Source organism: Sus scrofa, chromosome 7 (genome assembly GCF_000003025.6).
Source record: "Sus scrofa isolate TJ Tabasco breed Duroc chromosome 7, Sscrofa11.1, whole genome shotgun sequence".
Classification (NCBI taxonomy): domain Eukaryota; kingdom Metazoa; phylum Chordata; class Mammalia; order Artiodactyla; family Suidae; genus Sus; species Sus scrofa.
The window spans coordinates 13,012,781-13,040,145 of NC_010449.5; the positions used below are offsets into that span (position 1 = coordinate 13,012,781).

The window sequence follows — 27,365 nt, forward strand, 5'->3', positions numbered from 1 at the left end:
ACAAGTCTGTTTTCCATGTGTGTGGGTCTGTTTCTGTTTCATAGATAAGTTTATTTGAGTCATATTTTAGATTCCACATATAAGTAATATCATATGGGTTTTGTCTTTCTCTTTCTGACTTTGCTTAGTATAATCATCTCTAGGTCCATCTGTGTTGCTGCAAATGACATTATTTTGTTATTACCTTTGTTTTTAATATAACTAATTTAATTATGAGTTTATATAATTTAATTTTTAGTAACGGCTGTATGGAACAACTAAGTCCAAATATTCCCGACTATCGGTTTTCTGAGCCAGTGCGAGCAGGTTCCAGCATGTCCCTTTAAAAAGGGTGTTTTTCACAACTTTGCTCTATAAATCATAGGACACTTCAAAAGATGCCTGAACAATAAATAAATGTGGGTGTCGTTCACTCACATAGATGTCCTAGAAAACCTCTGTTCACAGACTGCTTTAAGGAAAAAAAAAATTGGCCTGGCCTGCAGTATTTCACTCTCTAAAGTTCATCCTGCGAACTTTCATTAAACCTTCTCAAGAACATTTTATAGGCGTTCTTGTTGAGTTATTCTTGTTGAGCATTTTCCAGTTTCCAGATGGAGCACTTCGTGTGACTTAATACACCCATGAGTTAATAATACTTTCCGAGATGTTCCCCAAACACTATTTTAGCCTTGTTTCAACTCTTCATTCACAAATGTTTCATGCTCGTTGCTCAGTAATTATAATGCACTGACTCGAGTTACATCTTTCCTCTTCTTCAGTTTTAGTCAAAGGAAAATTGACAGATAGCATCATCACGGAGGTAAAGAGAACAAGTGAAATGAGTTTAAATGCTGTAAAGCAAATAATCAGCTTCCTATAACAGAGCTGACCATTAATTTCCTTAGCAGGATCCAGGACTTTTCACTACATTTCCAAGAATCCTCGCTAGTATTTTCCTGGGTTGTGGATACATGGGGCTGAGTCAGGCCACCTGGTTTCTCATCCCAGACCCCTCATTAACCAATCCCACACCTCAAAACTCCCCACCTAAGTCACTCAACCTCTCTGAGCCTAAGTCTGTAGGCTGTAGAATAAGGGGCTGATTGATGACATCTAAGATCAGCTCTTTCTTTTTTTAATTATTCTCAAAAATAAAAATAGGATAAAAAGGAAAAAAAAATCCAGGAAAGAACAACTTGTGCTCATTTGGGCAGTCCACCCAGTCTTTTTATTGATGGATGACACCTTTTTAATTCTCTGAAATATGCACACCCATCCACGCTCTTCCCTTGTAAAGTAACAGCTCATAAAATGCAGCTTGCGTAAAAATGATTTGCATGACCCATTTCTCGGCTGCGGAGCTGTTTATTATCCTAAAAGTCCGGTTTTCTTCACCGTGTGGGTTTCTGTTTGTGTGACCGTCCTCTCCGAGGTCACCCTGTGACACTGACGTCTGGTGCCTTCCGGGCCGCCTCCACTGCCCACCTGTCCTCAAGCGCTGCTTCCGCTGATTGGACTCCTACGTCGCCTCCCTCGCAACCACTTCTGCACATCCCCATGGGGTCTGCAGCACAAAAGCCAACAGCTTGAGCGCGCGCCCAGACAGCGGAGGCGGGGGTGGGGGGTGTCCCACGGTACCTTAGGGAAAAATAAGAGGTCGCCGCAGGATGCTGACCCTTAAGGTAGTTTTAAGATGAATTTGGCCTGGCAGCGGGCTCTCCCCTCACTTGGCTCTGGAGAAAGCATCCGTTGTGACTTAAATGCCTCTGATCAACAGTTTCCGTTTACAAAAGTCCCATCGCAGCCCAGGTCCCAGGTCCGCGTGATGCGGTTTATTGTGGCAACAACCCCGGCAACTGCCCAGGTGTCGAGCGCCTCCTGCCGAGCTTTTAAGCGCAGGAGGTGGGAGAGGCTGGAGGCGCGGGGCTTGGGCAGGGGCGCAGGGCGCAGGCGCGCGGCGAGGAGCGCTCGCGGGGGCGCACGCGGCAGCCGGGCGGGAGGAGCAACGCGCGGCGCGCACCATGGGCTGCGGAGTTTCCCAGCCCACGGAAGAACAGAGACGCGTGCCCGCTCCCAAGAAGGGCTGGGAAGAGGGATTCAAGGTAAACAAACAAACAAACAAAAACAGTCGGAGAGATATAAAGCCTTTTGCCTGGCAGGCCTGGCGATTCCCACGCTGGGAGGCGGCTGGAGTTGCCTGGGAGCAGGGTCTGCTGGGGCTCATAGCCCGCCTGGTGGATGGGCAGTGGGCTGGGCTGGGAGGGAGCGACTTCATTCAGCCTGCGTTTTAACTGCTGTCTTAACCAGGACTGGTGTGGCTAAGGGACTAGTTTGTGTGTTTCAAGAGCCCCCGAAGGTGGTCACACCCCAGGGCAGTGGCGGGAATAACCGGATGAGCGGTGCGTTCTGCGCAGAGCTGGGTTAGTAGTGATTCTCAGAGGAGGGTGAGAGTCCCTGTGTTATTGGCTTCCGGAAATTGGGCCCTTGGAGAATTACTTAGAGCTGGAAGAAGACTCAGCAGCCGTCTGACTGAGCCTTCCCTCTTCTCACAAGAGAATCCTGAAGCCCAGAGAGGTGGACGGCTTGGCCGAGGCTGCACAGCTAGTTTGGGGGCAGAACTAGAGATAGAACCTAATTTTCGAGTCTTGTCCCAGTGCTCTACCCACTCTCCCTCAAGGTTGCACCTCTCGTAATTCTTCTGGAGGCAAGAAGGGGCATTTTTTTTTTTTTCCTAGGGTGGGACATGGAGGAATGGGCTGGTGGAGGCAGAAATGAGAGCCATCATTCTTTAAACTCTCACCGCCATTGCGAGATTCCACAGACAGAACCAGGAACAGCAAGCATCCCTAGAAGAAGGATTACCCAAAGATGATGTTACCATGTTACCATATAATTTATCATCAAAACTGGATACTCTGAAGAGTGGAAGGGAACACTATGAATAAACTTGACCAGACAATCTGATATAAGCCCACACTATCTGTCCCAAGTTTATGGTCACCCTTCCTAAAGGGCATTTTTGGACTACTGTTTAAAAAGCACACACTTTCAGCAGGTGATGGGCGAAACACTCCTTGGTGCCAGCTACAGCACCTCTCTGTGTGAGGCATTCCTCTGGGGCCCCTGGAGTACATCACAACAAACCAGAGGACACTACAGGCTGAGACTCAGGCCAGTACCTGGTCCCCTTGGGGAACTCCTGTGCCCAGATAACCACCCATCTCAACACTGTTTCAATGGCCACTGTCTGCTTTTAGGGCTCTGTTACCTCTTACTGGGTCTTCCTGCCTCTCTCATCACCACCCTAACCAGTCTGACTCCCACACGGCCAGCTATCTTCCTAAGGAAAAAGTTTCCTGCAGCATGCAAAGGTCAACATTTGGTCCCACCAACACTCTAATGTCACCCTCTCTTCGCAGCTGCTGTCTTTTGTGGGTCCTCAGATCTGCTAAACCAAGAACCTGCAGTGCTCAGTTCATCCGGCTTCCCCAAGCCATTCCCTCTTCCCAGAATGCCCTCCCTGGGCCCCATTCCCGTCTGCCTGGTGAACTCCTATTTAGCCTTCCCCACTGAGCCCAAGCACCACTGCCCCAACACTGCGATGTTCCCTTGTGATATGTTTGTTTAAAGCCCCCTTCTCCCTCATAGACTTAGGGGCTTCTTGGGAGCAATTTGATCATCTTTGTTATTATTCATCACGGCTATGGAATAACATTAATACTTTCTTTCTCTCTTTTTTCAAAAAAATTAATGTGATTTTATAGTACTAATCCATTCTGCTTTTCTTCTTTGTTGCACAAAAATCTTTTAAAATGTATTTTACTGGTGTGATGACATATAAAACTTCAGTAGAAGAAAAATTCTCACTCTGAGTTTGTTTACTGGCCATTATCATTTGTCCCATTTCATGGTTATGCCGGAAAATAATTTTGTTGTATAGAGAAAAAAAGGAGTACTAAAAAGCAATCCTCTCCAGGTGTCAAATACACTAGGTCCCTTTGGCCCAGCATCCCCGTGGTCTAGAGGGGTTCTGGGTTTCTTTCTGAATTTCCTCTGTAAGATAGTTACTGCCCCTTGCTTGGATTTAGGTGCAAGACTCCTAACTAGTCTCTCTGGATGCTTCCTTTTCTACCAGCCTCCACCTGCCTTCCAGCGCCAGTCTTCCCATGCCCTCCAGAGTGATGATTCTAAAATAAAATCTGATTGTGTCACTTCTCTGCTGGAAAGAAAGTCGCCAGCCCATTAGGCACACCAACCGGTGGTCAAGAATGTGACTACCTAGGTTTGATATCTGGACCACTACTTGTTAGTTGTGTGACTTTGGTCAAGTTACCTGGCCCCTCCATGCCCTGATTCCTTATCTGTAAAGCGAGGGTAGTAATAATTATTTTGTAGAGTCATTAAGGGGAGTAAATGAATTCAGGTCACATTAACTGCTCATACCAATGCTTAGCACAGAATAAGCGCTTACTATTAGTTATTGCAATGACTATTAGTACAATTATTTATATGAGATGAAATCTTCAGTCCTTACTAGCCACCCTTGACCCTGGAGAACCTGTCAGATTCTCCAAGTTCATCTCTCCCCACCTTCATAATCTGCGCAAAGCTCACCTGTGGTTCCCCAACCCCCTCTGTTTCCACCCTTGTGCCTTTGCACGCGCTGTCATCTCTCCTTCCGACCTTCCCTTCTTCATCTCCCCGGACCACATGCAAATGTGCCCCCAGGTTTCAAGATAACTCAAGACCATGCTTCCCTTCCCCATCTCCCTGCCCCATGTTGGCAGAGTGTTTTGAAACATGTCATGGTACTTACTTGTTTACAGGCTTACCTCCCATCCCAAGCTATTTTAAGGAAAAGACCTGGTCCTTGTCTTCGTATCTGTAGTGCTCACTACAGAGCTTGCTGCAGAGCAGGCGTTAACAAGTGTTTCCTGGGTGACTGCATGTCCCTCCCAGTTCCTCTGATTCCTTAGCATCTTCCTGTCTCTGAGTACCATTAACCCGACTAATGACAGTCAGCAAGGAGGAAATGCAATACTAAAATAACCTGAAAATAGATTTAGAGTTGAACTCACATATATCCCTCTCTTTCCCCACCTCCAAGCATTTGACTTTGGAAAATCAGATCTGGGGAAAGGTGTGACTGTTAATTAAACGCTGTCTGGCTATCAGAACAGTACTTTTTGCTACCTTCATAAATGCATAGGCCTGAGAGCTCAATAGTTCAGCAGTAGCTTTAAAACGAGATGAGCATGTATGCTTGCATGAAATATTTATTAGCGGCACCCCTTTAAAATATTTTGAGTCAAACTTCTTGAGGCCTGCCTATGAACTTTCTCTTCATTCGACCTTGGCCTGAAGGGGCCAGAGGACATGGTAATAAAATAAAGCACAATAAGAAAAGCACGGGAAACTTCTTTTTTTTTTTTTAATTTAGAGAAATGCCCTTCTTCTTCACGATTAACTCAAAGTTCTCTGCTTAATATAAAAGGGGAGGCGTTCCCTTTGCTTTGCAGCAGAAACAAATCTGACTAGTATCCAAGAGGATGTGGGTTCGATCCCTGACCTCACTCAGTGGGTCGGGGATCGGGCATAGCTGTGAGCTGTAGTGTAGGTCACAGATGTGGCTCAGATCCCACATTGCTGTGGCTGTGGTGTAGGCTGGCAGCTTTAGCTCTAATTCCACCCCTAGCCCGGGAAGTTCCATGTGCCATGGGTGTGGCCCTAAAAAGCAAAATATATACACATAAATATAAAAGGGAAGAGACTAGATTGGAATAGATGATCATTAAGTATCCTTCACAGTTTTCCCCTAAACTTTTACAAGAAGGTTCTTATTTATTATTAGTAAAAGGACTAACAGATATATATATTTTTTGGGGGGGGCACCCATGGTGCATGGAAGTTCCCGGCCAGGAATTGAACCCACACCACAGCAGCGACCCAAGCTGCCGCAGTGACAGCACTGGATCTTTAATCCACTGTGCCACATAAAACTCCCTAACTGACTTTTTAAAGTCCAATTTTTTTAAAGATCATATTTCTGATGGTTTTTTGGAGGGTTGCTATTTTTATTACATTTATGAGAAGTAAGCCAGAAAAAGTCAAAATTTGAAGAGAAAATTCTTCCTATATGTCTACAGACAAATATATTTATAAAATACATCTGCCAATAATTTGATTCAAGAAGGTTTCGGCTCCAGGGAGTCTTGACAAATGACTCCCTCCTTCGAAATTGTTTGGCATATTTTTTTCCACAAAGCTTTAGAACACAACATGTAATACTGCCAGAATAACCAACCAACCAACCAACGAAACACCTTTCTATAGTTAAAAGTAATACCTTTTTTGGAATGCTGATAATTCCCATGCATAGATGTTATTTTGGAACTCACAACTTCTCAGTTCTGTCTAAATTGATAAATTTTTTCGGATCCCACCTTGCCGTGGCTGTAGCGTAGGCCGGTGGCTACAGCTCCAACTAGACCCCTAGCCTGGGAACCTCCATATGCCACAAGTGCGGCCCTAGAAAAGACAAAAAGACAAAAAAATTTAAAAATTTTTAAAATTAAAGTGGATAAATTTTTATCCTCCCAAAAATGAAGCATAAAATAAAATAGATACAAAACTTAGAACCATTGAATCTACTTCTGCTACAACTTCATCTGAAGGAAAAATTATAGAGTTTCCTGGTGGCTCAGCAGGTTAAGGATCTGGCATTGTCACTAATGTGGCTCTGATTATTGCTTGTTATGAGGTTGATCCCTGGTCCCAGAATTGGTCCCAGCTACTGCTGTGGCTCTGGTTACGCTGGTTACGGGTTGGATCCCTAGTCCCAAAATTTCCACGTGCCGTGGCCACAACTAAAAGCAAAAAATAAAACAAAAAACCTTCTGCCCACCTCCCCCACCCCCGACTCAGTACCATTGCAGATAGGCTTCTTATTGGTGTGAAAATATAAACTCTGCATGTGTAGATAAACTAAGAAAACTGTCTCTGCCATATCCCCAAGAGGCATAGATCTAAATAAGTTGTAAATATCTCTCATCTTTCAACTATGTCAGTTCTCAAGTCTAGGTTATGAAATTGGGTGTTAACATTTCCAGAATGTGTGGCACATAGATAAGATATTTGAAAAGCATCCTTAGTTTTCAAAAAAGAAAAACTTTAAATTTCCACTCTGGAAACTGAAGGTCAGTATATGTTCTTTTATGCTGGAAGATTGAATTTCATTGGCTGCAATTTGAGTTTTGGTCACTGACAGAGTTCGAAGGCAGACAGTGTCTAACTAAGCTTAAATCGGAAAAATCCTTGCTCAGACCTGGATGAGTTGCTTTGGCGAAAGAATTGGGAGGTTGATCAGGTTTATGGCATTTAAATAAATCTGTTCTGATTTGAGGTTGACAATATCTTTGTGAAAAGTCGCCTTTTTAGACTAAAAACATTCAAATTTGCTCTTGGAGTCAATGTAGGTATTTTAGTTGTTAAATCGGGTCTTTGTTTCAGAATTTCCAGTGGGAAATCCTTTTTTTGTTTGTTTGTTTGTTTTCTTTTTAGGGCCACACCAGCGGCATATGGAGGTTCCCAGGCTAGGGGTTGAATTGGAGCTGCAGCTGCTGGTCTACACCACAGCCACAGCAATGCCAGATCCTTAACCCACTGAGTGAAGCCGGGGATCGAATCCATATCCTCAGGGATACTAGTCAGATTCATTTCTGCTGTGCCGCAACGGAAACTCCCTGATAATTGGTTTTTAATACGCGTTCACTGTGAACTGTGAGCTCCTAAAAGATAATCATGAGACAGTGCCTCCTTTTCCCTTGTTACATGAAATATGAATAGAATATGAAATATATACATCTGACAGAAATATAGGTATTTCATATAACAAAAGAAAAGGGGGACCTTTCTGATATAATATGATTGTTATTATATAATAATAGCATGTAATATGTTATATGTGAAGACTTTTCCTGGGTCAGCTCACTCTTCAGGGCCTGCATGGGCAGTAACTCTGAAGAAAGAGATGGAGAGAGAAAGAAAAAAAGCATGTAGTTTTTGTCAAGATTTCTCTGTGTGTGCTGGATTGTATTTCAGATCCGCTGAGTTTTTGTTTGCCTGTTTGTTCAGTTGGTTGGTTTTTCATATGCTTTCACGGAGCTCTGAGCCACAGAACTAATTAACTCTCAACACAATGAACCGATGTTGGTTTAGCTGGAGTGATCCTGTTGTGTAAACACGGTGATAAGGAATGTGAGCCTCCCTAGAACATTCGAGAATCGGTCATTGAACTATGAGAACCTGAGGCTGGGGGGACACCACTGCTTTGGTGATTTCTCCTTGCCCCGGAGGGACTGCAGAGCACTTTGCAATGTTTCCCGAAATTGGTCAAATTGGTATGATTTTTTATTGTGACAATATCAGAAGTTTCAGCGTGAGTTCTTTTTTCAGTTTCCTAAAGGGAATGTTTTCTGTTTAGTTCCTAGAGTCAAAATTTAGAGCCAGAAGGGACCTCCCTCCTTTCCGCTGAAGCTCGGAGAGGTCTGTTATCCACCTTTCTCATATTTCGGGGCTCACCTCTTTCCCCCATTTTCACTGCCTCTGTCCTAGTTCATGTGTAATCCGGCCTCACCTGGACAGTTGCAAGCAGAGGAACTGGTGACCCTGTTCTGTCCCTTCCATCCTCTTCCTCCTGCCATTGGCACGAAACCGGGGGTGATTTTTCTAAAAATCACACCTGATTATTTTATTGTACGTCCACGGATTAAAAATCCGACAAAGGATTCCTGTCGCCTTCAAAATAAAATGACACGTCTTTGCTTGGCACAGAAGGCTTCCCTTTCCCACTTAAACACCTACCTCAGTCTGTTTTCATACGACTGGAATAATCCAAGTTCCTGGGCATGCAATGTTGTTTCACATTGCCTCTCTGAATGTACTTTTTCCTCTGTCTCGCATGGCCTTTTTTCTCCTTCCCCACTGGAAGCTCATTCATCAAGACCCAATTCAAGCATCTTCTTGTTGACACCATTCGTGACCTCCGAAAAGACCCAGACTTATATCCGTGTGACAGGGCTGTGCTGTCAAGAGTGGGAGTTGGAGGGTGGAGTCTCTGAGATCACCCCTTGGGTCAAAATAGTAAAATCAAGACGTTTAAAAAAATAGCCAAAGAGTTCTCTTGTGGCGCAGTGGGTTAAGGATCCGGTGGTGTCACTGTAGCCTCTTGGGTCCCTGCTGTGGCACAGGTTCAATCCCTGGCCTGGAAAGTTCCTCATGCTGCAGGCGGGGCCGAATAATTAAATAAATACATAAAACGTACAACTCGGTGGATTTTTGAAAAATAGCAAGAAGGCCGTGCTCTACAGAAAATGCTTCTGTTCGTACCTCTTCTAGGGACAACTGAGAGGGCTTCCTCTGGGATGTGGGGCTTAGATAGAGAGGAGGTTGGCTGACGACCTCTGCTCGAGGCCTTGGCTTCCATTGAATGAGAAGTGGGAAAGACACGTTTTTCTGTACATCTTAATTTACCGCCTTTCAAAACAAATGACAGCTCTTTAATTAATTGAGTTTTATGAAAGACACCTTACATTTTCCTCTTTTTTGTTTTCTTTTGCTGTGGGACTATGAAAAATGTGACATGGAGCAGCATTTTGGAGTGGGTGGTTTACTAAGTCACTGATAGGCCCTTTTTTACGCTGTTTTTGGACCGATTTACAAGCAGTCGAACCATAGTATAAAGAAACCGACATCCTTACGAGGAAGAGGTGGGGTCGTAGGTCAGTGCAGGGTTATAGGGGGCCCCCTGGAAAAACACGTTAATATAAAACGTGTATACCCTCTGACCCAGCATGGCCACATCTAGGAACTGATTCTCATGGAAGGATTGGGTGACCTCATGCAGATGTCCATGCACCGATACCATGCCAGTACTATGTTTATTATATTGAAAAGTTAAAAACAACCTAAATGGCCTTCAGTAGGAATTGGTTAAATAAATTGTGGTATGGTTACATAGTGGCTACAATGCAATTGTCAAATAAACGACTGCTCTCACCATTAAATAAAATGTGTATTGACCTTTGGTAGATGTCTCTGCTGTAGTTTCAATAGAAAAAAACAGGTTACGGAAATACAATATAATATCACTGGCTGTGTAATCTGATTTCTTTTGTTTTCCAAACAGCTTTATTGCAGTGTAATCCACGTATACCATTCACCCATTGAAAATGTACAATTTACAGTCATCACCACAGGCTAATTTGGGGACACATTCACTCCCCCAAAAGAAACCACTATCCGTTGGCAACGATCACACATTTTCAGAGTTACCGTTCAATCTACCTTCTGTTTCTGTTAATCTCTCTCATCTGAACATGTTGTCTAAGTGGAATGATCTTTGTGACTGGGTTCTTTCACTGAGCATGATGTTTTCAGGTGTCTCTTTGTTGTAGCATGTATCAGTACTTCATGTCCTTTTATTGCCAAATAATATTCCTTTGTATGGATAGGTCACATTTAATTTATCTAGTCATCAAAGGCTGGACATTTGGGTCATTTCCACTTTTTAGATATTTGAGTAATAATTATGAACATTTGTGTGCAAGTGTTTTTTTTTTTTTTTCTTTTTTGGTCACTCTGTGGCATATGGAGTTCCCAGGCCAGGGATCAGATCCAAGCCGCATCTTCGATCTGCGCCACCGCTGTGGCAAATCCGGATCCATAACCCACTGTTCCAGGCCAGGGATCAAACCCTCATCCCAAGGCTGCAGAGCCACCACCGATCCCATTGCATCACAGTGAGAACTCCTGTGTTCAATTTTTGTATGGACATACATTTTCATTTTGTTCAATTTCTAGGTCATCCGGTAACTCTATATTAAGAGGAAATTTTTGAGGAACTCTCAAACTGTTTTCCAAAGTAGCAGCATGATTTTACACTCCCACAGCACTGGTATGAGGGTTACAATTTCTCTGCGTCCTTGTCAACACTTCTTATTATGTGTCTTTTTCCTGACAGTCATCCTAGTGGGTGTGAAGTGATATCTCATTATGGTTTTGATTTTCATCTCCCTCATGACCAATGGTATTAAACATCTTTTCATATGTTTACTGGCCAATTCCAATTTATTTTTAGACTATATTTATATGCTCAAACACATCCAAGATGTCAGTAGTGATTCTGAATAGGGAATGATACTTCCCATTTTCTACGGTGTTTCTGTATCAATCAGCATTTTACCAAAGGAGCAGAACCAGTAGGAGGGCTGGATAGGTGGATGAACTGCTGAAGAGACAGAAAGATGTATTATAAGGAATTGGCTTATGCAATTATGAGGGCTGACAAAGTAAGTCCAAAATCCATACCATAAAAGAGGTGGTCAGGAAGGCTAGGCAGGAACTGAAGCTGCATCCACAGAATTCCTTCTTCCTCTCGGAAACCTCAGCTCTGCTCTTAAGGCCTTCAACTGATTAGATGAGGCCCACCCAGATTGTTGAGCATCATTTCCTTTACTTAAAAAGTCAAGTAATTGTAGATGTTAACCACATCTACCAAATACCTTCACAGCGAGTCCTACATGAGTGTTTGAGTAACTAGCTACATAGCCTCACTCAGTTAACCCATGAAACGTATCCTCACAACCACCTTCTGTTTTAAGTATCTGTATGAGTCCATGTGACTTATTTAATCTGCAAAAACAATAACAGTAGTTTTATTTTATAGAAATTTTCTATACCCAGCAGCATCTCTAATTTTCACCCTTAAGGATTAAACTTGTTCAACTTGGTATCCTCCAGAATGCTTAGCACATACGTTTATATGAGCACCTGGAAGATTTATATGACTTAGTTTTCTACTGCCACTATAACAAGTTGTTGTAAGTTTAGTGGCTTCAGGAGTTCCCGTCGTGGCTCAGTGGTTAATGAATCCGACTGGAAACCCTGAGGCTGCGGGTTCGATCCCTGGCCTTGCTCAGTGAGTTAAGGATCTGGTGTTGCCGTGAGCTGTGGTGTAGGTCGCAGACGTGGCTCGGATCCCGAGTTGCTGTGGCTCTGGCGTAGGCCAGTGGCTACAGCTCTGATTCGACCCCTAGCCTGGGAACCTCCATATGCTCCACAACCTCCTGGGCTCTAGAAAAGACAAAAAAAAAAAAAAAGTTTAGTGGCTTCAAACAACACAATTTTTTCCCCTCTTAGTTCTGAAGGTCAAAAGTCCAAAATCAGGTGTTCTTGTTGTGGCTTAGCAGGTTAAGAACCCAACATAGAGTCCATGAGGATGCAGGTATGATTCCTGACCTCATTTAGTGAGTTAAAGATCCAGCATTGTTGCAAGTTGCGGTGTAGGTCACAGATGCGGCTTGAATCTGGCGTTGCCATGGCTTTGGTGTAGACCCCCCCACCACCGGGAACTTCCAAATGCTACAGGTGTGACCTTAAAAAAAAAAAATCCAAAATCGGTTCAACTGGGCTGAAGTCATAAAGTTTGCAGGGCTGGTTCCTTTCAGTTGCTCTGTGGAGAGAATCCTTCTCCTTGATTTTTCCAGCTTCTAGAGCTGCATTTCTTACACCCCTTGGCTGATGGCCTTCCTGCGTCTTCATGGCTGCTACCAAAGCATCTTCAAATGTGTGCCTGCTTCCATCATCCCATCACTGTCTCCTTCTGTGTAGTCACATCTTCCTCTGCCTCCCTCTTCTAAGGACACCTGTGATTGTGTTCAGAACCCACCCGGTCAACCTGGGATAAAGCCTCCATCACAAGGTCCTTAATGTAATCATACCTGCCAAGTCCCTTCTGCCACGTAAGGTCACACTGACATGTCCCTGGGTGCTATTCAGCTGCCCCAGATGCTAGTTAGCTAAATATTCTCAAAGCAGACCTTGCACCATTTTCATTTTCCAAGAAATCATTTTCTAGGAAATGCTGACTCTCACAAAGCCGTTTCCTCTTCGCAGGCTGATGTCGGTGTGGCTCACTCCCGGGAGAATTGCAGACCCCAGGTTGAAGCTGAGCTGCCCACGGGTACTGTGGGCAGCCCCGGAGGCCTGGAAAAGCAGGCCCGTTGGGAAGCTTACCTGGAACCGTTCCAGAAAGTTCCCCATCTCCTAACGAAAGAAACGGAAGAATAAATTCAGGTAATGACCCCCATACATGTTGATCCCTATAAAACACTGTTTCTCTGAATATATTTTATAATGTGTGTTTGGTGACTCTTATCACAGCTTTGTGAGCAGGCAGTGCTTCAAATGGAAAGGTCTCCATTTCTAAGACATTAGGATTTAGCCTTAGGCCTCATTATGTGAGTAAGTAATACTAAGCATTAATCGTCTTGTCCATGAAATAATTAGAATCATCTTTAAAAAAGCAACGAAGAGCCTTTATTGGTAGTTGGGGTAAGGCCTTGGGAAAAGGAGTTGCACAGGCTTTAGTTAATTCCTCAAAACTCCCCCAGTGTTAACGTCTTTCCAAGGAAAAGTTCTCCATTTGGAAAAATAAATAAGACCTACGTCAAAATGTTTCTCCTGTCTCTGCCCGTTCAAGTTATCAGCGAATAAACAATAAACACAGGGAGTATCTTTCAAAAACACAGGGAGTTCCCAATGTGGCCCAAAAGGTTACAAACCTGGCTAGTATCCACGAGGATGCAGGTTCCATCCCTGGCCTCGCTCAGTGGGTTAAAGATCTGGTGTTGCTGTCAGCTGTGGTGTAGTGCAGGTTGCAGATGCTGCCTGGATCCTGCGTTGCTGTGGCTGTGGTGTAGACTGCAGCTGTAGCTCCGATTTGACCCCTAGCCCGGGAACTTCAATATACTGTGGGTTGTGGCCCTAAAAAGCACACACACACACACACACACAGACAAACAAAAAAACATAATTAGGACCTGGTGTGTTCTTTAGAAATTATTTGTGGTTTTTCCTTTGGTGTGTTTTCACTTTACTTGAATTACCCTTCTGGTGTTAAGAGCTTTCATTTATATTTCACCAGCCTTTGAAACAGATTGGACTTCACAGACTTCAAGGAAAAGGACTCGCTTTCCTTTCACTCCTCATTGCTATGGTTTCTTTCCTAGGGACAGGTTAGGGTTGGAAACGAGATGGGTTAATAAATGAGATTCTTTTTCTTAGACTTCTGTGGCAACTCGGGTTATCACAAATTTCTACTTTATTTTATTCATTGAAGTATAGTTGATTTATAATTACTTTTAATTGCCCTTTTTATTTTGTTAATTGAAGTATAGTTGATTTACAATATTATGTTAGCTTCAGGAGCACAGCATAGGGTTTCAGTGTTTTTCCAGATTATACTCTGTTAAAAGTTATGACAGAGTTTCCATTGTGGTGCAGTGGGTTAAGGACCTGGTGTCACTGCAGCAGCTTGGGTTGCTATGGTGATATGGATTTGATCCCTGGCCTGGGAACTTATATTTGCTGCAGATATGGCCCCCCAAAAAAGCTATTACAAAACAATGGCTCCATTTTCCTGTAGTGGACAATATATCCTTCCTGCTTGTCTATTTGATACGTAGTAGTTTGTATCTCTTCTTCATCTGCTCTTCTGCCCCTATCTTGCCCCTCCCTTCTTCCCTCTCCCCTTTGGTAAACACTAGTGTGTTTTCTATACCTGTGAGTCTATTTCTATTTTACATATACAATTGTTTGTACAATTGTTTGTATTGTTATTTTTTAGATTCCACAAGTAAGTGATATTATTTTCTATACCTGTGAGTCTATTTCTATTTTACATATACAATTGTTTGTACAATTGTTTGTATTGTTATTTTTTAGATTCCACAAGTAAGTGATATTATGCAGTTATTGTACATGTCCTTTTCTGACTTATCTCACTAAGCTTAATATTCTCTAGGTGCATCACACATTTCGTATGCACCTTCATCTGATGGTTCTTATAGGATGGAGACATGACCTCTCAGTGTGAGGTCACAAGCAGGGGATGGAGCGTGGGGATGGCCCCTCCCTCTCCCTCTGTGCAAGGCCAGCACATGTATTTTTTTCTCCCCGATAATTCTGCTGATGAGAATCCCTCCTAGACTGCAACCCAAATGCTCACCATCCATGTGTTAATAGATTACAGGTTGTCAGGAGGTCAGGGGCCTGGGTGCCCTCAGACAGGCAGTCCTGCCATCTGGACACTGTTGAAAGTAGTGCAAGGAGGGAGGGCCCCAGATAAGCAGGATGATGCTAGGAGAGACCAGCTGGGGAGGGACTGAACTCTCAAAGCAGGTGTTTTCAAAATGTAGCGGAAAGTCGTTTTCTAGAAAGATCTTCTCACAGGATGAATGAGATGCTAGTGCCCTGAGCTTTCTGTTTGTTCTCTGCTCCATTCCCTGTCTTCTCTCTGCGTCCTGCTCTTCCCAGCCACAGAGGATATTTGTTAAAAATTTCAAGTTTCAAACTACCATTTCCCAAATACTGATTTGGGGCATTCCCTGGTGTCCTGGTGGTTAAGGACTCGGCACTGTCGCTGCTGTGAAGCACATGCTTTGCCACTCTGTACCAAAATCTGCACAGAGCACTTGAAAATGAGAACTGACTCTGTTTCAGACACATTTCTGGGAAGAAGGTACAACACTGGAAGGGTGATAAGATTATAGGGAATTTGTTGGAGTTCATTGCTGTGATTAATTAGAGCATTCTCTGATACCAGGAAGGGTAAGATTCTGAAGTGAGTGACATCTGGTTTGTGTGTGTCTGTGTTTTTTCTGTCATCCCACTACAGACTCATGGAAACTCTCTTTGTTAACCAGTGAGGTTAGACATTTTCATTAAAAGACTCCATCCAATGTGAGAAAAAGAATGTGTATATATGTATGACTGGGTCACTTTGCTGTGCAGCAGAAACTGACAGAACATTGTAAATCAACTATTTAAAAAAAAAAAAAAAAGACTCCATCCAAAAAGACTAGATGGAAGGGGCTTCTTAACCATCAGAGCTTCCTGATCATGACAAAATAGAAGAAAGCTCATTTCTGAGGACCTCTCATCGCACCTTTATTTTATGAGGTTGTAAAAAGAGAGGCTTGCTTGCTTATTTATATAATTGGGTGATTTGTAATGGGGGCAGTCCCACTCAGCAGTGCAGTTTATAAAGGCTCCCCTTTCAACTGTTTTGGTGCCATTTTTAGAATCACTAATAAAAATCGAGCTATCACTTGACTCAAATTCTGATTTGGTTCAAAGACTCTTTTAGAAAAGGCATGCTTTTACTTATGTAGATTTAGCAGATGGCGTATTTGTAAACTCAGGGTTGCAGCACTAGAAGTCTCTTGGCAACATCATGCTGTTTATCCTTTGTATACAAAGCATAGAAACCAAACTGCAACTCATAAGAGTCACTGAAAGACTCTCTCATTCGTGGCTGTGGTTTAGCCTCGTAATTATTGCTGAGAACCCATGTAATCGTACCCAAGTGTATAAGTGTTGTTACAACAAAAAAAGTAGTACATAGCAGCACAGGAAAGACTTTTTGTTATGTTAATATTTGACCCGCTAAGTAAACAGTTTATTATGTTGATGTATATCCTCTGTAAGAACTTCATTCTTCTGAATTTGAACTTCAAAGTAATTATAAAGATGTGTAATCGAAACAGATATTTAGGCACAAGTGTTGCCACTAAGAATCAGGTAATGAGCATGAGTTATAAGGCATGTATTTCGCATTTGATGGATAAACATCTTCGTGCTTAAATTTCGCTTTCTTTTTTCTTTTCCTTTGGAAGACCTAGTGATCAGTGGATTAATGCATAAACCCCAACCTTTAGAGAATCAAGAGCGACAGACATCATCAGACATCCTGGAGGAATTAATTGTTCAAGGAATAATACAAAGCCACAGCAAAGTCTTTAGAAATGGAGAATCATATGACGTCATGGCAAGTAATTTTGTAATTAACCCTAGCTTATAGTTTAAAATAGCAGTGGACTATGAGTGATCACACAAGTTATTTTTCCAGCAATATGCATCTGAGAGTCACAATACAGATGACAGCCTTATCTGAGCCATTTTTTTCTCTGATAAACTCCCTCACCCCTCTGCCCACCATCCTTCTCCAGAGACTCAGGAATTGCCTGATCATTAATGATTAATGAATCCAATAAAACATATCTTGGGTTTTGTGAAATGTGAGACCCAGTAAGCTCCATGGAATAAAATACCTTCATCCTTTTAACAATTTTTGTTAAACACTGCCTGTATACTAGGCGTGTGAATATAAATTTGAACACTGACTTATCTCATGAGAAAATAGGCCTAGAAGCCAAAGCTAAAACAGACCACACTTATACGTTCGTTTACATACCCTGAGGTCAACCACAGGAAACAAATACAATTATAGAAATTATTATACTCTTATTTTTCTTCGTTCATTCATCTTGACTTGTTTTCAATAGTCTGAGTAACATTTTCAGTCTGATTTTAACGGATCATGGCCAAAGTTTTGAGTTCTTGGCTTTTTGATAAGTTCTTTGTAAACCCAGCACTAAGCGTAGCAGGTTTGTGGTTTTGTTTGGTTTGTTTTTGTTTGGGTTTCTTTTTAAGCCACCACTCCCCAGCAGCACCCCTTAGTCCTAAAGCATAGACAGAGGAAAGAAGGTGAAAAGAAATAACACAGAATGAGGCCTAAGGGAAAATGAATGGGGGAAAAAAAAGAAACAGAAGTGGTGGAAATTGAGACCAGAAATTATATTAAAGGCTCTTCAGTGGTAGTCAATCCCCTGTGCTTTAAGGAAAACAATTGAGAATAAAGAGATTCATTATTTCAATCGAGTTTGCCACCTAGACCAAGTCACTTAGGGTTTGAATAAAGGTAATTCCTTTCTCTGTGTGTAGGATTTGCTGAGAACTCAGGAATAAAAGCCAAAGTGGCATTTTCCTTTGACGAAGGAAAGAAAGTCCTGCAGAAAGGATTTGGGGAAAGAAAGGAGATGGTTAAGCCTTATAAATGATATTATCTAGATGCCAATAATAAAAGGAAGTGGGGGAAGGGGAAGGTAAAAGTGGACCGTGTAATAGAAAAAATGATGCCAGCCTAATGACAGTTTACCTTTGCACAAGTGTAGCTGTCATGATACAAGGCATTTTAGAATCCCTCCTCTTCACAGCACCAAAAAAATAATGCGTCTTTCAAGTGGAAAGAGAGGTGAATTTTCTCACTGTAGGTGAGTCTCTAGGGATCAGAAAATAAAAGGTAGATCAGAGAGAAAAGACAGGAGAGCCACCTGGAGGAAGATAGATTGTGGAAATATCCAGTAGCTAAGCCAGGCCTTCTGAAGGGAGATGCTATGGAACCTTGGTGCTCATGCCAGCGGGGTAGTGATTCGAACCCCAGAGAGAACTGAGGACAGACTCAGACCTCGCAGGGCACCAGCAAGGTTAATTAACATGAGCTACATCGTGCAAAAAACATACCTAAAAAATGCAAACGTCAGGAGTTCCTGTCGTGGCTCAGTGGTTAACGAACCCGGCTAGTATCCATGAAGACGCGGGTTCAATTCCTGGCCTTGCTCAGTGGGTTAAGGATCCTGTGTTGCTGTGAGCTCTGATGTAGGTCGCAGGTGCAGCTCAGATCCAGCATTGCTGTGGCTGCGGTGTAGGCTGGCAGTTGTAGTTCTGATTTGACCCCTAGCCTGGGAACTTCCATATTCCGCAGGTGCGGCCCTAAAAAGAAAAAAAAAAAAATGCAAACTTTGGGCTTGACTTTCAATGACATCATGACGAGAGCCAAAGATGAAGAGTGCGTTCGGATTATGTAGACACGGAATGGCTGTCAGGAGCATAGTTGGCATGTTCTCAAGGGATTTAAAAGGGAAAGGACTGCAGAGGTGGCAAGAATGGCACAGTTCATTGTTTGTCGGTGGTCTTTGGTTTGTGTTTTCACTTTGGAATTAGGCCAAGATAGCCAACATAAGCCAGACTTGCAACAGGCCAGAACTGTAACAAACTGTATTTTATCTCCCGATGCAAGGGCCTTAACCTGCATATTTGCATCATGCAGGAAGCTTTCATAACTGCTGGGACCCAGGCCCCACTTGGGACCAGTGGCTGGGGGTGAACCAGAGTATGGTGCTTTTGAAAGCTCCCAGGTGATGCCATGGGCAGCCCAGGCAGAGAACCACTGCCAGGAAGGAGCAGTAAAAATGTACACCAAGCCCTCAAGTTCATGATCAAGCTGAGAAGGGTTAAATCTTTTGAAACTGAAATCCCCCATCCACTGTGAGAGAGAGTCCCAAAATATTCCTGAAAGTAGAACACATTTTCAGTGTAGGACTAAGATGATACCCAAAGAGCATATGGAAATGAAGAAGAGATATAATTGCTCAGTGTCACAGGTAAAGTCTCTTTCAATTCAGGTGTAGCTGAGAATAGAAGACACCAGATGTCTTGAATATTTGGGGGAAAGTCATGAGGCCAATGTAAAAAGGTGAGAATGGATATTGACGTTTTGAAAGGGGAACCATATTAAGAAAGGAAATATAGTTCAATTATGAAAAAAAAAAAAAAGGAAGTTCCCCTGTGGTGCACCAAGTTAAGGATCTGGCATTGCCAGAGCTGTGGCACAGGTTCGATCTCTGGCCAAGGAACGTCCACATGCCAAAAAGAATGGAAATGTTATGAGAATGTTAACCCTTGCAACTAAGAAGCAAGTCAACAGAAACAAAAAGGAGATGGTCAAAAAGGGATGTTAGGATTCCTGCTGTGGCACAGTCAGATTGTCTGTCTCTGCAGCAGCAGGACAAGGTCTGATCCCTGAGCCAGCGCAGTAGGTTAAAAGGATCTGGCACTGCCACACCTGCAGCGGAGGTCCTAGCTGTGTGTGGCTGGATCTGATCCTTGGCCCAACAACTCCAAAATAGAAAAAAAAAAGAACGTTAATGTCAACAGGTGCTGCAATATGATGACTCCAATCAGACATGTAAACACCATTTCTTCATTGCTTTAAAAAAAAAAACTTGCGGAGTTCCCGCCATGGCTCAGTGGAAACAATCTGACTGCTATCCATGAGGACACAGATTCAATACCTGGCCTTGCTTAGTGGGCCAAGGATCCAGTGTTGCCATGAGCTATGGTGTGGGTCAAAGATGTGGCTCGAATCTGGTGTTGGTGTAGCTGTGGTGCAGGCTGGCAGCTGCAGCTCCGATTCGACCCCTAGCCTGGGAACCTCCATATGCAGCAGGTACAGCCCTAAAAAAGACCAAAAAATTAAAAAAAAAAAAAACAAGAACTTGAAATAAATACTATGGGGAAAAACAGAACAATAAACGTGAGAATACTTTTTGGGGGGCCTTGCGCATGGCATGCCGAAGTTCCCAGACCAGGGAATGAACCTGTGCCATGGCAGTAACCCAGGCTGCAGCAGTGGCAAGACTGGATCCTTAACCCACAGCACCACGAGGGAACTCCCCAAGGGAATTTTAGATAGCCCCTTCTTAGCCGGGTGGTTATCTTTAATTCAATTATCCCTTAGAATGAAGTGTAATAAAGGATACTAAAAAGAGGACTGCTCTGTGAACCAGTCTCTTCCTGGAATTCCAGAGCAGTATCTGTGTCCACAAGATCCCCCAACATCTTTCTTCTTGATTTTTTCATTATCTCCTTTTTGGCATGTACCACAGTCATTCCACAGCGCTCTGGAGAGCCTGCTGCAAGCACAGCATATTCATGCTAAGAGGTGTCATGTTCTCTCAGAAGGAATTATGATACATAAGAAATATAATGAGTTCTTCTGTGGCTTGGTGGACTAAGAATCCAACTGCAATGGAGTTCCTGTCGTGGTGCAGTGGTTAACGAATCCGACTAGGAACCATGAAGTTGAGGGTTCGGTCCCTGGCCTTGCTCAGTGGGTTAATGATCCGGCATTGCCGTGAGCTGTGGTGTAGGTTGCAGACGCGGCTTGGATCCCATGTTGCTGTGGCTCTGGCATAGGCCTGCAGCTACAGCTCCAATTGGACCCCTAGCCTGGGAACCTCCATATGCCGCGGGAGCGGCCCTAGAAAAGGCAAAAAGACAAAAAAAAAAAAAAATCCAACTGCAGTTGGGTCGCTGCAGAGGCATGGGTTCAGTCCCTGGCCACGCACAGCGGGTTAAAGGATCCAGCATTGTTATAGCTCTGGTGTGAGTCACAGTTGCAGCTCACTTTCAGTCCCTAGCCCAGGAACCTCCAAATGTCTTGGGTGCAGCCATTTAAAAGAAAAAAAAAAAAAAAAAGGACAGAGAGAGAAGAAAAGAAATACAATGTTAAGAAGCTAAATTATCAGATTCAGCGAATCTTTTTGGTTTATTAGAATCCACTCTAATGAGACTCCAGTTGTTGTATTAACCACATAGTAGTTTTATGTACACATGTAAATATGTATATGGATTGGTACCAATCTCTTTACAAAGATGGGATTGCTCTCATTTATCCACACAGGCAATATCCACTTTAAAATGTCTTTTATCCCAAGCTCATTTCTCCCATCCTGGATCTCCCTACAAAAGACTCAGTTCTCTATTGCTTCACCCTGTCTCTGGTCCAAGTTTGTTCCCTCTCCAGGTGACTTCTGTATTTGACCATCTCTGATGCAGTTGGGGAGTTTGTTGACACTGTATGAGTCTCTAACATTATTTGTTGAACCTCACGGGGCGTTTTTTTAAGGAGAAGGAAGTTGACCGGGTAGAGACTAAATAATGGCTGTTAACACGAGTGACCTTCGTAGGCGGTCTAACAGTGACCGAGCAGGAATAACAGATCTCTTGGCTTATTCTGTGCCCAGGATTCTGATAAGGGAGCATGGCCAAAGTAGGTTTATCTTTAGGTCAATGTTAACTAGGAGAGCTCCGAGGACATCCTCCTCTGGGCTCTTAAAGAAAATAATTGAACTAGTAACTTCTATAGGTCTTTAAATTTGTTTTTTTTTTTTTTTTCCGAGTTCTGTGGGTAGCACCTCTTATGTATAATGTGGCCATTGCTATCATTTTAAATGCCAACAGTTAAGAAATCCCGACTTCATACAATCCAGGGTAAAGAATGCAGATACCTTTCCTCAGGTCTTTCAAGGCTTTTCCTTCAAATGTCACACTTGAGAAAGGACAAGGGCTATGAGGTAGGATTAACTTCCACAAGGGGAGGAAACACATGGTTTCTTAAGCATCTTTTTGAGATGAAGCCACAGGAAGAAGCCACCCAAACCGGAAGTCCCAAGTTCTCTTGAAACTCTTGCTCTCATCATTTAAATCAAGGTATAGACTGCTCTCTGTGAGCCTGGCGGAGACTTTCTTTATTGGATCTTAGATGACTATATCTTTAATTGCCCACACGCATGGCATATAGAAGTTCCCAGGTCGGGGATCGAACCCGTGCCGCAGCTGTAGCCTGTGCCACAGCTAAGGCAGTGCCAGATCCTTAACCCACTGCGCCACAAGGGAACTTCCTAGATGACTATTTCATTCTCTTTTAGCCCTCTGTGAGTGTACATCCCCCCAAACTCTCTCTACTACTAATTTCACAGTAGCTCTAGTTGAGCCATCACAGCAAGTAAGTCCATCTTTTCGGCAGATGGCTTTTGTCAGCAGGGATCCTAAGAGCCAATTGTCATAAAAATAATACAAGGATGGAGGGGGTGGGGGGCTTGCTTTGACAAACGACTCCCAGTTTTCCTGTACGGAACAACTTCTCACCACATAAAACTGTCTGAAGGCTGTAACTGAGCCAAAACTTTAATAAATGTTTCCCTTTAAAAGGCTTTCCAAGAATTATAGATTTTAAAGCTGGAAGGAACCTTAGCCGTCCTCAGCAAATTGCAGAGCAGTGGATGGTGTAATTTTGAGAAAAGTCAGTCCAAAGAGAAGAAGAGCTTTGTGTCAGCTCACACAGCAAGTATTCGTGATAGACCTGGAGTTAAGCAAAGCCCAGGCCTCCTGCCTGCCAGCCCCTGTGATTCTGAATCTCATTCTCTCTTTCATGACAAATACTGTATTTGGTTATGATTCTGTGAGCTGCCATTAAAAAAAAAAAAGTCACTGCTTTCACTGAATCAAAAGTAATTACCATTTCCTGAGTGGCTATTGTATACTTTCCTTTTTTTAACAGCGTCGTGAAATAAATATGATGAAACCCCTTTTTACAAGCAAAGAAGGGAAGGCTTACTGAGTTTAAGAATTTGTTGTGCAAAGCCACGTGGTGACTGAGTCAGGAGTCAGACCGGGGGCTGTGTGAGTCTAGATCTGGTGCCCTTTTCTGCTCTGCTGCAGCATCTCTCTTTGTGTAATTTATTTGCTCAGTAACCACAGTAGTGCAGTCTCAAGAGACAGGCTTTTTGATATCACAGTGGATATCTGTTGCTCCTTTGTCTTTAAAAGTCTTGAAAGAAATTATCTAGAACAAGGCAGGAGTATCTGCTGGGGATTCGGTTCCAGACCACTGGAAGAAAGCGTGTTGCAGCACAATCAAGCAAGTCACACGAATTTTTTGGTCTCGTAGGACATATAAAGTTATGTTTACACCATGCGTAGTGATAAGTGTGCAATAGTGTGATGTTTAACAAAACAATGTTTGGATCTTAATTCACACATACTTTCTTGCTAAAAAATGCCAGCCATCATCTTTCAGCGAGTCATAATCATTTTGCAATAGCAGCATCCAAGAGCACTGATCACATAGCAAATAGGATAATCATGAAACACCGAAATATCGCAAGAATTACCAACATGTGACCCGGAGACAGAAAGTCATTAAACCCCGTGGGGAAAATGGCTCCAGTAAACTTGGGGTTGCCACAAATCTTCAATTTGTAAAAAAAAAAAAAAAAAAAAAAAAAAAAAAATCTGTAAATATCTGTGAAGTGCAACTAAGCGAAGCACAGTAAAACAAGGTGTACCTGTATTGGGTTCATTTTATAAGGAAGCCTTGCTGTTCATTAAGACCTTCCCCACTTGAATAACTATATACTGACCTAGAAAGATATTTATATTAAATTAAGTGAAGAAAGCAAATTGCAGAACAATGTAGATGGGACAATCCCATTGATGGGTGAATATGACAAATTCACTGTGAATACATATGTATAGAACATCTGTGCACAGAGAGTGTTTAGAAAGACACACACCAAGTTCCCGTCGTGGCACAGTGGTTAACGAATCCAACTAGGAACCGTGAGATTGCAGGTTCAGTCCCTGGCCTTGCTCAGTGGGTTAGGGATCCGGCGTTGCCGGAGCTGTGGTGTAGGTTGCAGATGCGGCTCGGATCCCGCGTTGCTGTGGCTCTGGTGTAGGCCGGTGGCCACAGCTCCGATTAAACCCCTAGCCTGGGAACCTCCATGTGCCGCAGGAGCAGCCCAAGAAATGGCAAAAAGACAGGAAAAAAAAAAAAAAAAAAAGGCACACACTAAACTCTTTAAGGTGGTTCATGCTAATGAGCGGGATTGGGGGCCAACTGGTTAAACATAGTCCCCAAATAGGTAGGGGACTATTTATGGATCATTTTACTATTCTCCTAACCAAAAACCATATTTTTAGAAAGCATTTCTAAAAAGAAAACCATTAAACTTTCTTTATAAACCCTGTACAACAGTTTAAGCTTTTAAAATAACTAACATTAGAATCAAAGTCATTTCACTGCTCTAAACTGTATAAAGGACAGTCAGTCATAGGAAATCATATGGTTTGTTTGTTTTTTTGTTTTTCCTGTGTCATGAAAGCATTTGTTAAGTACCTACGGCAAAGCCCCATGTAGGCTTGTTGCATCAGTCCTGGTTAATTCTCTCCTCCGTAGGACCAGAAGTCCTAAAACTAATCTCCATCCCAGATGAAGGTCATGTATCGTTTGTGGAATGTTACAAAATCATGGGGTTTAACTTTTGACCTTGAACTACAAATTCATCATTCATGGGCCACCTTTTCCCATCTTGCATTTGTTCTCCAGGGTTTTTTTTGTTTGGGGGGGGTGTTTCCTTCTCAGGAACCCTCTTCTAACTCTGCATTCTTTCATGATTTGTTTGTTTGTTGTTTTTTGAGAAGAGCTTTTTTCCCCCCAGATATCTAATAGATATTTTTTTCTTTAGAAATTCTGATGTTACCAAGAATTAAGTCTTTAGGGATTAGTTTGGTTGTTACCAGCTTTCACATCATTTAAAATCTATCCATGGAGTTCCCGTCGTGGCTCAGTGGAAACGAATCTGACTGCTATCCATAAGGATGCAGGTTCGATCCCCGGCCTTGCTTAGTGTGTTGAGGATCCGATGTTGCCGTGACCTGTGCTATAGGTTACAGAGATGGCTTGGATCCCAAGTTGCTGTGGCTGTGGTCTAGACTGGCAGCTGCAGCTCCGATTTGACCCCCAGCCTGGGAACTTCCATATGCAGCAGGTGCAGCCCTAAAAAGACAAAAAAAAAAAAAAAAAAAGTCCAAAAATCTGTTTAAATTTTGAGGACTAGCATCTTCTACAGTGTTTATTCTCTCATTCATCTTTCTTCTCTGCCCATAAATGTTTGTTTCTCCATTTTATTTATTTTCTCTCTCCTTTTTTTTTTTTCTTTTTAGGGCCATATCCCTTAAATGGAAGTTCCCAGGCTAGGGGTCAAATGTGAGCTGCCAGCCTACGCCACAGCCACAGCAAGGCCAGATCTGAGCCATGTCTGCAACCACAGCTCATGGCAACACCAAATCCTTTAACCCACTGAGTGAGGTCAGGGATCAAACCCACATCTTCATGGATTTTAGTCCGATTCTTAACCCACTGAGCCACAACGGGAACTCATGAGTCACCGTTTTAAAAAGTGCCTTTCCTCCAGGTAAACGCTACTGAGAAGCCACTGAAAAAACCACCGGCCAGGCTGAAAAAACTTAAGGTCAAAAAGGAAGTCAAAGATTTCACGATGAAGGATGTGGAAGCGAAGATGCAGGCGGCCGAGGAGCGCAGGAAGGTACCTGAGTTCTTGTCTGAGGGCCGTTGACGCTGAGATGAGCTCATTCTTTCCAGTCGGCAGCTGTCAGACAGATCGCATGGATCTGTATTCATTATTTTCGTGATCCATGTGCTTCCTGTGCCATCCATTTATCTGTTTAAATTCTCTTTGTGTGAAGAAAGGAAGCACTGTCCTGAAGCTGGTCGAATTACAGCTTCATCCTTAGAGCCTCAAGAAGCAAGATCCAATTCTGAGAATTAAGCAACGTATGGAGCTTTCTTCTTATGAAGAAGAGAAACTTGAGTTGGGGCCAGGAGTGGCCGGAGGTCCCGGGGTGGAGGATGGGAGCCGGGAGGAAGTTGTGCAGACCTTCGACTCCTGCATTGGCGCATGTGGTCCCCATAACCCTTTGCCGGCTGTTCTGCTGGGAAGCAGCCTTCACGGCTTTGGTCTGGGAGCATTTTATTTCTGTCTCTCTGCCTGGCAGAGTGGGGACTAGACCACAGCTCCATGAGGGTGGGTCTGCAGGCTGTCCGGAGGCTATGGGGTGGGGCCGTTTGTCTCCTTCCACGGTAATTTCTCAACCTATGTTTGTTGAATGACTGCATAATCAAAGAGAAACGCCGGGCATGTTCATGGCAGGCAGTGTGAATGAGAACGCGGCGGAAGTTAACTTGGACTCTTTTTCACTCGTTCATACTGCTTTTCAGACTAAAGAAGAAGAAATAAGAAAAAGGCTACGGAGTGACCGGCTCTGACCCCAGCCCGTCACTCAGACTCATCTGATCCGTGTCGGCAGGAGGCTCCATTTGCCAAAGGACTTGACACTATGAGCTCTGCCGTCTGGAACCCGTCTGACCTGCGGGAAGAAAAGACGTTGACAAGGAAGAAGAGTAAAAGTGACGTGAACTCCGATGATAGAAACCAGAGTTACGAAGGTATTGGGGTCGTGGAGTCAGACATGTCCTACAACCAAGCAGATGACGTATTCTAAAAAGCTGTTTTCTGTCGATTTCATCCAAAGGCATCCAGTTCTCCCCAGGGGTGACATTCTTAGTGTGTCTCGTGTCTTCTTTACCTGCCTGCCCCCCGCCCACAGGGACGGTGCCTTGGGTTTGGCAATGACTGCGTGAGCTGCCGGGGCTGGTGCTTAGCTGAATGAACGGAATGGCTTTAAAGAAAACAAGGATTTGACTAGCTTCAGTAGTATAAAGTTCTTCCTCTTCGCTGTAGCTTCAAACACTGCAAGATATCTTTAATTTACAAGCACCTTGCAGCTTCCATTAATGTATTTGTGCCAAATGAAATCCTTCTTTGGGGTTCCTGCCCCTTGGCTGTGTCTGTCCACTGAGTGTCCTTTAAGACAAATTGTAGGGATTTGTGTTAAGGATTTTAATGATCCATATGTATGCTTCTTATGCTGTATGTTCAGGTGGTTGTTTTGTTGTTGTTGTTGTTGTTGTTGTTGTTGTTTTTTAGGGCCACACT

The 27,365-nt window shown here is 43.2% G+C and overlaps 1 protein-coding gene across 1 annotated transcript; it reads left to right on the forward strand.

Moving 5' to 3' along the window:
• STMND1 (stathmin domain containing 1) lies at window positions 248-27,365 on the forward strand. Its single transcript, XM_005656214.3, is given in 7 exon segments — window positions 248-2,084; window positions 12,937-13,038; window positions 13,041-13,116; window positions 16,719-16,870; window positions 25,764-25,895; window positions 26,588-26,636; window positions 26,639-27,365. Coding segments are annotated over 7 exon segments (825 nt in total). The 5' UTR covers window positions 248-2,003; the 3' UTR covers window positions 26,872-27,365.